This window comes from Lagenorhynchus albirostris, chromosome 11, assembly GCF_949774975.1.
Source record: "Lagenorhynchus albirostris chromosome 11, mLagAlb1.1, whole genome shotgun sequence".
Lineage (NCBI taxonomy): Eukaryota > Metazoa > Chordata > Mammalia > Artiodactyla > Delphinidae > Lagenorhynchus > Lagenorhynchus albirostris.
The window spans coordinates 61,012,646-61,025,566 of NC_083105.1; the positions used below are offsets into that span (position 1 = coordinate 61,012,646).

A 12,921-nucleotide genomic window follows, 5' to 3' on the forward strand; every position below is an offset into this window, starting at 1 on the left:
TTTGAGGAACCCCCTGGCCTTTCTGGATTGAGCACTGGGGCTCCGCGGGCTGGGAAGACTGGGGTGTCCATAGGCCTCTTGGGGCTTTTCTTGGACACTTACGTCTTCTTTTTTCTTTTTTTTTCTGCTGCACTGTGTGGCATGAGGGATCTCAGTTCCCGGGAGCCTGGGCAGGGACCCTCTTCTGTCTTTGTATCCCCTTTGCCCAGCACAGGATCTCCACCGAGCAGACAGTCTGCCAGCGTATGACAAAAGATCAGGCTGCCTGCCCCCTGCCACCCCAGGCTGTCACCTGTGCCCCTACACCCTGGACCTGCCAGGAGGCACCGAGGCCATGGGCCGGGAAGGTGGGACTGGAACAGGTCTGGGCACCCTCTCCACAGCCCCTTGCCCAATGTCTCCGCCCTCACCACCGCACAGCCTGGGCCCTGGGGCCTTGGCTTACCACAGGGGACTGGGACCAACCCCAGAACAGAGCCCCACTGATGGTGGCCACAAAGCCTGGGTGGGAGGAGGCCAGCCAGTCACTGCGTGGTGGCGGTGGCCATGGCAGCCCCTATCATCCTGTTCCAAGTCAGGAGCGCCCCAGGGGGGAGAAGGAGGTGGCATCCTGCCCCAGACAGTCTCGGCTCAGCCCCAGCTCTGGAGCTCAGGCAATAACTGGGAGCAGCCCCTCCCTCCCGCTATGGGAGAGGAGACTCCCCTGACCAACAGGGCCCCTCCCTCTCTCCAGGGGCGATGGGGCAGGAGTGTCTGTGGAGCCCAGGAGCCGGGAAAAGATAAAAAAGCCATCAGTGGCCCAGCAGCTCACTGTGCTCTTTCCCAGCTCTCCCGGCCTGCACTCCAGCCCTGCTGCAGCCATGAGGTCCTCCGTGTCTCAGCAGACGTACTCCACCAAAGGGGCCTTCAGCTCTCACTCTGCCAGCGGAGGCGGCGGCTCCCGGGCCCCCAGCAGCATCAGCTGGGTGACCGTGTCCCGGAGTGGTGGCAGCGGGGGGAGGGCCCGCCGTGGCCCCAGCACGGGCGGCCTTTGCAGCCGGAGCCTCTATAACTTGGGGCCCAGCAAGAGCATCTCGGTGGGCGTGGCTGGAGGGGCCTCATCTGGACAGGCCCTGGGAGGCTTCGGCCTTGGTGGTGCGGCCTATATGGGCCCGGGGGCTGGCAGGCAGACGTTCGGGCCTGCCTGTCCTCCTGGAGGCATCCAGCAGGTCACTGTCAACCAGAGCCTGCTGACCTGCCTCAATGTGGAGATCGACCCAGAGACGCAGCGGGTGCGCACCCAGGGGCGGGAGCAGATCAAGACCCTGAACAAGTTTGCCTCCTTCATCGACAAGGTGGGCCGAGGTGGAAGGAGGCAGGGAGGGGCCATGGAGTGCAAGCCAGGCCCCTAAGAGAGGGTGGGCTGGGCAGAGGCTGGTGCAGCCCATGTGCACTGGGGCCTGGAGTGGATGGAATGACCTTTGGAGCACTTCTGGCCTGAGCGTGGGACGCCTGGACCCGAATGGCTGGACCGTCTTTACTGTAGTTGATGGTGAATCTCGAGTCCACTCACGAGGACTGTTGGCCCAGCCTAGCTTGATCGTGTTGCAGCCTTTCTTATAGTCGTCATTAATGGGGTTACACGGCAGCCTTGTCCCCCAATTAAACAGTGGATTGTCCTCATTGCTCTTCTTAGTGGGGTGGCCCTCACTGCCTCTTGTTGTTTTATAGCTGGGAAAACGGGCTCAAGTGTCAAGTCTCCAAGGAACCCCATCTGTTGCCTGTTCTCTTGGTTTTGGAGGAGGTCTAAGGACAAAGATGTGATCAGGACACAATGGTGTGGGGGGGGTCCTAGGGGAAGTCTCCTTTTCCCTTCTCCAATTCTTCCTCGCTGTTCCAACCAAGGAGCTCAGTTTGGGGTGGAAAATGAGCATGGTGGTCACCAGGTCACCATGACCCGGGGATATGCAGTTTGATCTGTCCCAGATCGGGAGTGTCCTGACTCCTCCTCTGGCCCTCAGGCCAACTAGGGAAGCTCTTGTAGTAATCTCTGGCATTTCCAGGTCCACTTTGCTGCATTGTCTACCTCTACCCCGAGCCCCCCCAGGCAGTGGGACCATGATGAGGAAAATCCTGGTGGATGACCATACCTTGGTTCAGTGATTTGTGGGTTCCCAAAGGATATTCATGTCCCCTTTCTCATATGATACCCACAGTATCTCATGAGAAATCAGTCTAGTGATAGTGTGTTCCTTTTTTTTTTTTTGAAGGATTATTTACTTATTTATTTACTTATTTTTGGCTGCGTCTGGTCTTGGTTGTGGCATGTGGGCTTCTCTCTAGTTGTGGCGTGCGGTTTTTTTTTTCTCTCTCTAGTTGTGGCGCACAGGCTTAGCTGCCCTGCGGCATGTGGGATCTTAGTTCCTTGACAAGGGATAGAAACTGTGTCCCCTGCATTGGAAGGCAAATTCTTTACCACTGGACCACCAGGGAAGTCCCGTGTGTCCATTTTTAAGAAGAGAAAATTGAGGTCTGGAGAGGTTGAGTGATTTGCCCAGGATCATACAGGTACTTGGAGGCAGAGGTAGCCCTGGGACTCAAGTTCGTGGCATAAAGAGGTCTTTTTGTCACTGCTGCCTAGTGCCCTGGGGCCATGTGACTGTGGGCCTGGGGTGCTGTGGAGGTGGGATCTGGAGAGACCTGATGGCAAAGGGTGAGGCAAACTGTTCTGCCCACCTCCTCACCTTTTCCCCTAGTGACTTTTGTTTCTTTTGTGGGACTGTCCCAGAGGTCAAACAAGCAACACCTTCTCAGACTCTCAGAACCATGGTCTGGGAGCTGAGGCCTGACAGGTTGTCCGTGTCTGATATCCTGAAATCCTGGTTGGGCAGAGAACCCCCCTGGGGGCCCATTAAGTTCACGCCATGAGCACCCTTCTGAGTCTGTAGAAATAGGGCTGGACATCCATGTTTTAAAAATTAAAAAAATGTTGGGCTTCCCTGGTGGCGCAGTGGTTGAGAGTCCGCCTGCCGATGCAGGGGACACGGGTTCGTGCCCCGTTCCGGGAAGATCCCACATGACGCGGAGAGGCTGGGCCCGTGAGCCATGGCCGCTGAGCCTGCATGTCCGGAGCCTGTGCTCCGCAACGGGAGAGGCCACGACAGTGAGAGGCCCGCGTACCGCAAAAAAAAATAAAATAAAAAAAATTTTTAAATGTCAAATTTACAGAAAAGTTGCAATAATGGTACAACATATTCCTATATTTCCTTTCACCCAGATTCACCAATTTTTAGCATTTTGTCACATTTGCTTTCTTTCTCTCTCTTTCTGTATGTATATTTGTATATATCCATATGTACCTATATATACACGTATACTATATATGTATCTGCATTAAAAATTTTGATTTTGATGCAGAATTGAGGCTCAGAAACATTGATCTAGTTTGATTTACCCAGGATAAGTGAGAAAGGGAGACCCAGGAAGAAGTGACTTGACTTCTTCCTGGTTCAGGAAGTAAATGACTGACTGAGTGGGGCTTTTTTTTTTTTTTTTTAATTAATTTATTTATTTTGGCCACGTTGGGTCTTTGTTGCTGCGTGTGGACTTTTTCTAGTTGCTCTGAGTGGGGGTTTCTCATTGCGGTGGCTTCTCTTGTTGTGGAGCATGGGCTCTAGGCACGCGGGCTTCAGTAGTTGTGGCTCGTGGGCTCTAGAGCACAGGCTCAGTAGTTGTGGTGCACGGGCTTAGTTGCTCCGCGGCGTGTGGGATCTTCTCAGACCAGGGCTCGAACCCATGTCCCCTGCATTGGCAGGCAGATTTAACCACTGCGCCACCAGGGAAGTCCCGGAGCTGGGCTTTTATGTTTATTAGCTCTTTAGAGTCCTTGTCATTGGATTGGACTGTCTTTTCCAGCAAAGATTGTTCACTCAGGAACTCCTCCCCACAGCAAGACAGAGGCCCTGCACTGCCCTGTGGTGTCCTGGTCAAGACAGATGGTGACGATGGGCCAGGTCCTTGGTCCCTCCTGGGGCTGGGGCTGGCGCCAGCCACCCTTCTTGCTCTGGCTCAGGTGCCGTTCCTGGAGCAGCAGAACAAGATGCTGGAGAACAAGTGGGCGATGCTACAGGAGCAGGGCCAGAAATTGGGCATCATCTGGAACAATCTGGAGCCCCTCTTTGAGTACTTCATCAACAACCTATGGGGGAAGCTGGACAACCTCCAGAGCGAGCAGGGGAGGCTGGACTCAGCTGAAGAACGTGCAGGATCTCGCTGAGGACTTCAAGAGCAAGTGAGGAGAGCTGGATAGGCTGGGGCCATGTGGGGATGGGGAAGCGTCAGCCTGGGAAATCTCCCCAGAGAGGGCCACCCTATTCTTGGGTCCAGGGACCCAGCTGGGTGAGTGACCAGACAGAGCTGCTTCCCTCGGGGGCTCAGGTCCTGGACCCATTGCCTCCTGGAGGATTGTCACACTGTGTACTGTTGTAAGATGAAAAAATATTATAAGGTAGGGAGAAAAGTGTAATGAACATTTATGTTCTCATTACCCAACTTTAATAATTGTCTACTCATAGCCAATTTTATTTTGTCTACACCCCTACTCACTCGCTTTTCCTCTTCCCTTATTGTCTTGAAGCAAATCTCAGCCATCATGTCATTTCATTCACAACTATTTTTACTGGATATATTCATATAGTTCATCTGCATAACGTGACTTAATAACACACAAACACAATGCCCTAAGAACACCTAAATCTTTTGAAACAATAATAATCCTCAGTATCACCAACTATCCAATCAACAATTGAATTTCCAATTGTTCCAAAAATGTCATAAATTTTAAAAATACAGTTCGCTTGAATCAAGATGCAAATAAGGTTCACATATTATGATTGGTTGGTCTGTATATTTGTGAGTTTAAGGTATAAACTTTCATATCTTTTCCCATTGCTTGACACTGGCAATTTCTAAACCTTAAATTCTCTGCAAAAGCAGTTGGAGAGAAGTTGATGTTTTCAATGACATCCTATTGTAGAAAGTGAACGTAAAGGTTAATCATTGTTGACACATCTTCAACCTGTTCCCATAAAGCCTCCCAAGGGCTCTGATCCAAAGAGATGGCTGCTCTCAATTGCCATATTATTGCACAAATACTGTGCTCATTTCCTCAAAGGAAGTGGGAGGAATGTTTAAAGACTGTATCCCTGTTTCTTCATTGGTTAGCTGCATTACAGAACTGCTCCCCAAAGGTGTTCTTGGCCATTGTGGGACCCATCAGGGCTTCCTTAAAGCCAACTGGGTTCAATGTCTTAAAAGGCAGAAATGGGGGGAGGCTGGGCTGAGTCTTCCCTGTGTAACAGGTATGAGGATGAAAGCAACAAGCACACTGCCGCAGAGAACGAGTTTGTGATGCTCAAGAAGGTGAACGAGGTGGCAGGGAGTGGGGGCAGGTGGTCTTCGGCTGCCAGGGTGCTGGGCTGACTCGGAGAGAGGCGAGAGCCCTGGGGGCTGAGCCAACCGCCCTGCTCTCTCTCTCGCCCCCAGGATGTGGGTGCTGCATACATGGGCCAAATGGATCTGCATGGCATGATAGACATCCTGATAGAGGAGATGGAGTTCTTGAGGCATCTTTATGAAGAAGTAAGATAGCCAATGGACAGGGATACTTACATTCACATACAGCTTTGGGGATTCCCCCTGGAAGTCTGATCAGAATTCACTAGTGCAACTTAATTGATAGAATACAGCACCTGGACCTGGATCAGTACTCGCTTCCATGTTTATGTGCTTATGATGGGCCAGGAACTGAGCTAAGCTTTTTACATAATCCTCTCAACAACTCCATAATATAGGTTCTATTACTGTCTCCCTTTTATAGTCAGGGACACTGAGGCTCTGAGTAACTTGCCCATGGTCACACAGCTGGTTAGAGGCAGTTCTGAAATTAAAACCTGGTCCTTGGACTGTTATACTGTTCCCCTTGTTGCCCAGTTTGTAATGGAGCAAGGGATACAGGAGCAGAGATGGACAGAGAGTGGGGACTGAAATTCCATGTGAGAGCAGGAGGTGAGGTGTGGGTAGCAGGTAGATCACAGAATCTACGAGGGGTCCCAGGAAACAAGGGGGCTTTGAAGACCAAGGTAAGAGGGTTGAACTTGACATGAGTTGGTGATAGACTCTTAGATTCAATAGGGAGCCCAAGGCCAACCTTATGCTCAGAATAAGAGCCCTTTCTGTAATATCCCTGACGGGGGGCACGTAGCCTCTACTTGAATACTTCTAGAGGCAGGGAGCTCACTCTTTTTTAGGGCAGGCATTTCCATTATTGAACAACCGTATTGGAAAGCTGACTTGAATCTTCTTCCCATGACTTCTGCTCTTGATTGGCCCTGATTCTGCCCTCTGGGCTGCACGTATCCAATTGTCTTCCATGTGACACATGTCTGTCATATGACAACAATTTAGTGGTCGGGATGATTAGTGAACTGACATTTGTGGCATGTGAAAAAGTTGGGGAAACAGCATCCTTAGTCCAGAATCCAGAAAACAGAGAGGTGGGGAGGAAGGTTACAGATACAGACTTCTCTTCATGCAGCCTAATATTGTACTAGTTTATGTGTTATTTTTAGAAGCCATTTCACAATGTTTGCCCCTTAAAAGCTCCCTGGTTTTTTTTTACGTGAATGCCTTCAAGTGAGACATGCATCCCCTGTCCTCCAACTTCCTGTATTTGGGCAGCTGAATTTTTGAAACTGAACGCAAGAGTTAATGATTCCCCTTTTTCCTGTGAAATGTTATTGTGGTTCCATCCCATCATTTTAGGTCACTGTGGGTGCTTTGAAACTTGATTCTCCTATCCATATATTGGAGGTGTCCAAATGGATAAGTGGATATATTACTGACGCCCCAGCTTTGGGTTATCTGCAGACCTGATAAACTTTCAGTTTAGTTATTTACAACATTTCAGTGTAAATCATTGATAAAACACATTAAGGCGGACAGAGCCAAGAAAAGAGTCCTCGTCCAAGAGCTAGATCTTCCTTGGTGCCTTCCCACCAGGCTGATCTCATCACTCCACTAATAAATAATTTGTGTCACTAATAAATAATTTGTGTTTCAAGAGGCTCAGTTATTTTAAAATCCAGTGAACCATGGCATCATCTGGCCCACATTTTTCTGTCTTATTTTTAAGAATGTCAGAAAAAAAGCATTTCCAAAGAGAGGGGAAAAAAAGCCGTCTTCCAAAGAAAGTCTCGGTCAAATAGCATCTGTGGCATCCTTGAGTAGTTTGGCAACACAGCCGTGGAATAAAATCTATTTGGTTTGACTTTTCCTTAGGGAAGTCTTGCTGGCTCCATGCCTCTCACACACATTTTAGAATTCATTCTAGAGGTTCATAGGAGATTGATATCAAGTTTAAGTTGGAGAAGTCTAAATCTCTCCCCTTTGAAAATGAGGACGTTTTCATGTCTCAGGCTCTGGAAACCCTTCTACTGTCTATATTTCTCATGGATCTCCAGGGGTGTTTATTTCCTTGGCCATGGCCATGGGGTCCTAGGATTTGCTCCTCTGGCCTGGACCCCTGAGATTCCCAACAAGGCCAAGGTCTCTCATACCCTCAGTGTCTGTCTTGGCTTCCATTTCTTCTCAAGCATCCTGCCCTTTCCAGTTTGATGACTGTTTTCTTGATGGGAAAGAGCAAATGACATAGCAGTTGAGTTGCTGGCTTTGCCTGGGTCTTCTGTAGGGTTAGCCCAATGCTACCTCCCTGTTCTTCACACCTAGAGTTTATCTAATGACCCCTGTCCACTGGCCTTAGCGTTTTTCCAAGTACATCCTTGGCTGTGTTGTTCCCCTTCAAACATCTCTACACGCCTGTCGGGATGAGCTTGTTGGGGAGTGTTCTGTGCCATCATGCTGATCTCTTAGGTGCCTCCCCAGTTTCTTTTTTAGTGGGATCACTGATGGGCATTCACCATCCGGAGCTTCCTTATTCTCCTCTCTTAGGGTGGACTCTCCTTTAGGACAGGTCAAGGGTGCCTAGCTCCTCTTCTCTGAATGGGTAGGAACTAGCTTTCCTACTCTCTCAAAAAGCTTTCCCTTCCTTTGCTGTTCCCTGTCCGTTTGACACATGTGGCTGAATACCTTCCACACGACCACAGAAGGACAGTCTGCCTTTGTGGGTTACCATGTGACGAGAGCCATGTTGGGACAGGGATAAGGTGCATGGGGCAGGCTGTGGCTGACCCTCCCTGGGAGGTCTGGGGGCATTTCAGAGGAGACAGCATTCGTGTTGGATTTTGAAGGAAGGGCGGGACTTCTGAAGGAGGAGCAGCGAGGGTCTGCCAGCCAGGGCCCCAGCCTGCGCCATGACGTGGAGGCACCGAAGAGCACGGTGTGTTTGGGGAGCAGCAGGTGACCTGGCGTCAAGTGTGTGGGAGAAATGGGTGAGGAGATGAACAGGGAAGGCGAGCTGGGACCAAGCCAGGGTCACTTCCTGTCAGAGTTCCCCATGTCTGTGGGCACCTCCTTGCGGGGGGAAGAGTGAAGGCCAGAGCGGTCATTCCCTTGCTTGCATACCAGGCGTGATGGCTAACACTGCACTCGGTAATCGATTTCATGGTCAGGTTTTGGTCAAGCCAGATCTCAAGGAAATCCAGAAGGCCAGCCACCAATCCCTGGTGTGTTGTACAGGGCAGGAAAGTTACCTCGTGGCTTCCCTCTGGTCCGGGGGCTCCCTCCGGGATCCAGCTCCAGTACCCTCACTTCGCCCCTCTGGCTCCTTTTCCCATGCGTGGGTGCTCCCTCCCCTCAGGGCCCCAGATGTCTAAGGAGCTCACACCTTTAATCCACAGAGTTCTTCTCTCTTCACTAGCATTAGCTCTTTCTTTGGAAAGCCTGACCTTTTTATCCTCTAGTCCTAGCAAGAACACCTTTATCCACTCTTGATGGTGTCTGGTAGATAGTGTTTGCCTCCTTGTCTTAAAAATTCCGAGTTAATTTTCCTCAGGACCACGCTCTGGCATGGGACTGTAGAGGGACCCTGAGCTGGGGAGGGTGACGGGTGATGCTGCAAGATGATGCTGGCAACGCACGACTGTGACAGAATGATTTTTTCTGTGGCACATGCCTCACGGGCATCCTGACTGACTTTTGGAGAAATCTGGGCAAATGATTCATTTTACTGAGCTCCCACCATGGGCCACGTATGGATCTGAATCCTCAGATCAACTGCATGAGGAAGGTATTATCACGGCCATTTTACAGAAGAGGAGACTGAGGCCTCGTGAGGCTTAGTGATGACAGTGGTCCCACAGCTGGTAGATGTCAGACTGGGGACTTGAACTTAGCTTTGTCTGTCTTTAGAGCTCATGTCTTTTTTTAAGAGAAAAGTTTTAGTTTTTTCTAGTACACTTTGGCCACGCCACGTGGCATGTGGGATCGAACCTGCGCCCCCTGTTGTGGAAGCGCGAAGTCTTAGCCACTGGACCACCAGGGAAGTCCCTAGAGCTCAGGTCTTTTCACTAAACCATAAATATTTTAGTGATTGGATTTCTGCCATTTGTGATTGGATTTTCTGTCCATTTCACCTTTTAAAAGAGAATATAATTTGAGAATTTAAATCTATGTCCATACAGATGTCAGTTTTGGCTTTGCTAGTTCTTTCTTTCTTTTTTTATAATTTTATTTTTAATTGAAGTATAGTTGATTTACAATATTGTGTTAGTTTCAAGTGTATAGTAAAGTGATTCGGGTATATATATATATATATTCTTTTTTCCCTGATTCTTTTCCATTGTAATTTATTACAAGAGGTAGTTCTTTCTTTCTTTATGCCCATCTCCATCTTAGTCTGTATCATCTCAGGTTCTGGTGTCAAACTCCCTGTGTTTGAGACTGAGCTCCTTGCTTAATAGTTTGTGATTTTGGGCAAGTTGCTCTCTGTGCCATTGGGAAAGGGCAGGGAATGAGTTAGTACCTGTCAAGTGCCTGATCACAGGGAACGTCCACTAATGTGGATTGTTCTTGCCATTCTTCTGTCTACTGTAATCCCACTGGCAGCAGTGAAGGGCAGCGTGTGAGCAAAGTTGGAGACAAGACCAGAATATGTTGGAAGGTACTGACTTTGAGGCGGAAGATTTTCTTCCCTTTGGGAGCCACTGAGGAGCACTGAGTGGATGAGGGATTTGATCGGAGCTGGGGTTTGGGGCAGTTTGTCTGCAGCCCAGGGCAGGAAGGACCACGGGAGAGACAGAGGCAGAGCCCAACTGGGAGTCAACACAGTCATGACCTAGTGATAAGAGCTGGTCTCAAAGCCCAACATACCGTTCTCGGCATCTTTAAACGTCGTTTTAGGTGTGAGAGCTGATGGTCCTGGAAACACGGGAGGGTCCAGAACATCAGCATGGACTGTAGATAATTAGTGTATTCCAGAGGAAAACACTTGGGCTTTGGGCACTCACCTGACTGGTTCCAGGCTGGGCCCTGCTGGGTCAGACTGGATGACCTTGGATCTTGTGACCCTGGATGTGTCACTTCTTTTCTCCAAGCCTTGTTTCTCACCTGCCTATGTCAGGACCACTGTGAATGGTGATGCAAGTTGTTAAATGCCTGAGCAGAGAGTGGCGTTTGAATCAGGCCCATACTTGGCTGCCTCTGTCCAGAGGAGTGCTGTTTTCTAATTTTCACAGAAGCGCCCTGTGGGCCAGCTGTGGCCCTGCCTGTCTCACAGGGTGTTCTGAGAATTAAAGGTGAATGTGCTGGCTCAGGCCTGGTACCAGCTGGAGTCCAGTCAGCACACATTCCCTTTCCCCTTCTTTAAGCTCTTGGAAGCCTGCAAATCCACACAAAGAAAGATGTCTATAAAACTGGGAGCCCCATTCCAGCTGGAGAGATTGAGGCCTTTCCTGGCAGTTGTAGCTTCCTTCTAGGGCGGAGCCTGGGGGAGAGCACAGGCCTCCTGATGCCACCTGGGGACCCCTGGCCTGGAGCATGGACACTGGTGACAGCTATTTCTGTTTTTGCAGGAGCTGAGTCAAGTGCAGACTCACATGTCTGACACCAGTGTCATCCTCTCCATGGACAACAATAGCAACCTTGACCTGGACAGCATCATCGCCGAGGTTAAGGTCCAGTATGAGAAGATTGCCCAGAAGAGCAGGGCTGAGGCCGAGGCCTGGTACCAGACCAAGGTGAGAGAATGGCCAGTCCAAGGATGTGGGCTAGGCCCGCACCAGGACCTTCCCCCATTGTGAGAGGCCTGGGCAACTGGGCTCCTCGGAGGTCCGGGGCCAAACACATGCAGCCTACACATCCTGCTGTGAGGGTGGGCCCAGGGGTCAGTGGTTACCCATGGGGGCCTGGAACGATCTGACAGCTCACTGTCATTTCTTTGCCTCCAGTACAAGGAGCTGCAGGTGACAGCTGGGAAGCATGGGGACAACCTGAGGGACACCACGAATGAGATTGCATAGGATCATAAGAGGCTTCTATGAACAACTATATGCAACAAACTGGACAACCTAGAAGAAATGGATAAATTCCTAGAAACATACCACTTACCAAGACTGAATCAGGAAGAAATCAGAAATCTGAACAGATCAATTACTAGTAAGGAGATTGAATCAGTAATCAAAAGTTTCCCAGAAAAGAAAATTCCAGGACCAGATGGCTTCACTGGTAAATTTTCACTGGTAAATTTAATGCCAATCCTTTTCAAACTTCTCCAAAACCCAAGAGGCAGGACAACTCCCAAACTCATTTTATGGGGTTAGCATCAAAGCCAGATAAGCACACTACAAGGAAAAAAACTACAGGCCAATATCCCTGATGAATATAGAGGCAAAAAAATTCCCAACAAAATACTAGAAAGCTGAATTCAGCAGCACATTAAAAGGACCATACACTGTGATCAAGTGGGACTCAACCCTGGGATGCAAGGTTGGTTTGACATACACAAATCAATAAATGTGATACATCACATTAATAGAATGAAAAATAAAAAAATCATATGATTAAAAATCATATGATCATCTCAACAGATGTGGAAAAAGCATTTGATGAAATTCAACATCCATTCATGATAAAAACTATCAACAAAGTAGGTATAGAAGGAACATATCTCAGTATGTTCCTCAGTATAGTAAAGACGATGTATGACAAGCCCACAGAGAGCATTATACTTAGTGGTAAAAGGTCACAAGCTTTTCCTCCAAAATCAGGAACAAGGCAAGGGTGCCCACTCTCATAATTTCTACTCAGCTAGTACTGGAAGTCCTAGCCAGAGTATTCAGGCAAGAAAAAGAAATAAAAGGCATTAGAATTGGAAAGGAAGAAGTAAAATTTTCTCTATTTACAGATGACATGATTTTATATGTAGAAAATTCTAAAGACTCCACAAAAAAACTGTTAGCTCTAATCAATGAATTCAGTGAAGTGACAGGATACAAAAGCAACATACAAAAATCTATAGTGGAAAAAAAAAAATCTATAGTGGGGCTTCCCTGGTGGTGCAGTTGTTGAGAGTCCGCCTGCCGATGCAGGGGACACGGGTTCATGCCCCGGTCCGGGAAGATCCCACATGTCATGGAGTGGCTGGGCCTGTGAGCCATGGCCGCAGAGCCTGCGTGTCCAGAACCTGTGCTCCACAATGGGAGAGGCCACAACATTGAAAGGCCCGCATACTGCAAAAAAAAAAAAAAAAAAAATTATAGTGTTTTTAAACACTATCAACAAATTATCTGAGAAAGAAATAAAGAAAATGATCCCATTTACAATAGCATCAAAAACAATAAAATGCTTAGGAATAAATTTAACCAAGGAGGTGACAGGTCTCTACATTGAAAACTGTAAGACATTCATGAAAGAAATTGAAGAAGACACAAATAAATGGAAAGATATCTGTGCTCATGGATTGGAAAAATTAATATTTAAAATATCCAT

The 12,921-nt window shown here is 48.7% G+C and overlaps 1 protein-coding gene across 1 annotated transcript; it reads left to right on the forward strand.

Moving 5' to 3' along the window:
- The first annotated feature begins 860 nt into the window (after positions 1–860).
- KRT79 (keratin 79) lies at positions 861–11,453 on the forward strand. The gene is given in 7 exon segments (XM_060166148.1): positions 861–1,334; positions 4,052–4,227; positions 4,229–4,270; positions 5,340–5,400; positions 5,524–5,619; positions 11,007–11,171; positions 11,382–11,453. Coding segments are annotated over 7 exon segments (1,086 nt in total).
- The last annotated feature ends 1,468 nt before the right edge of the window (positions 11,454–12,921 follow it).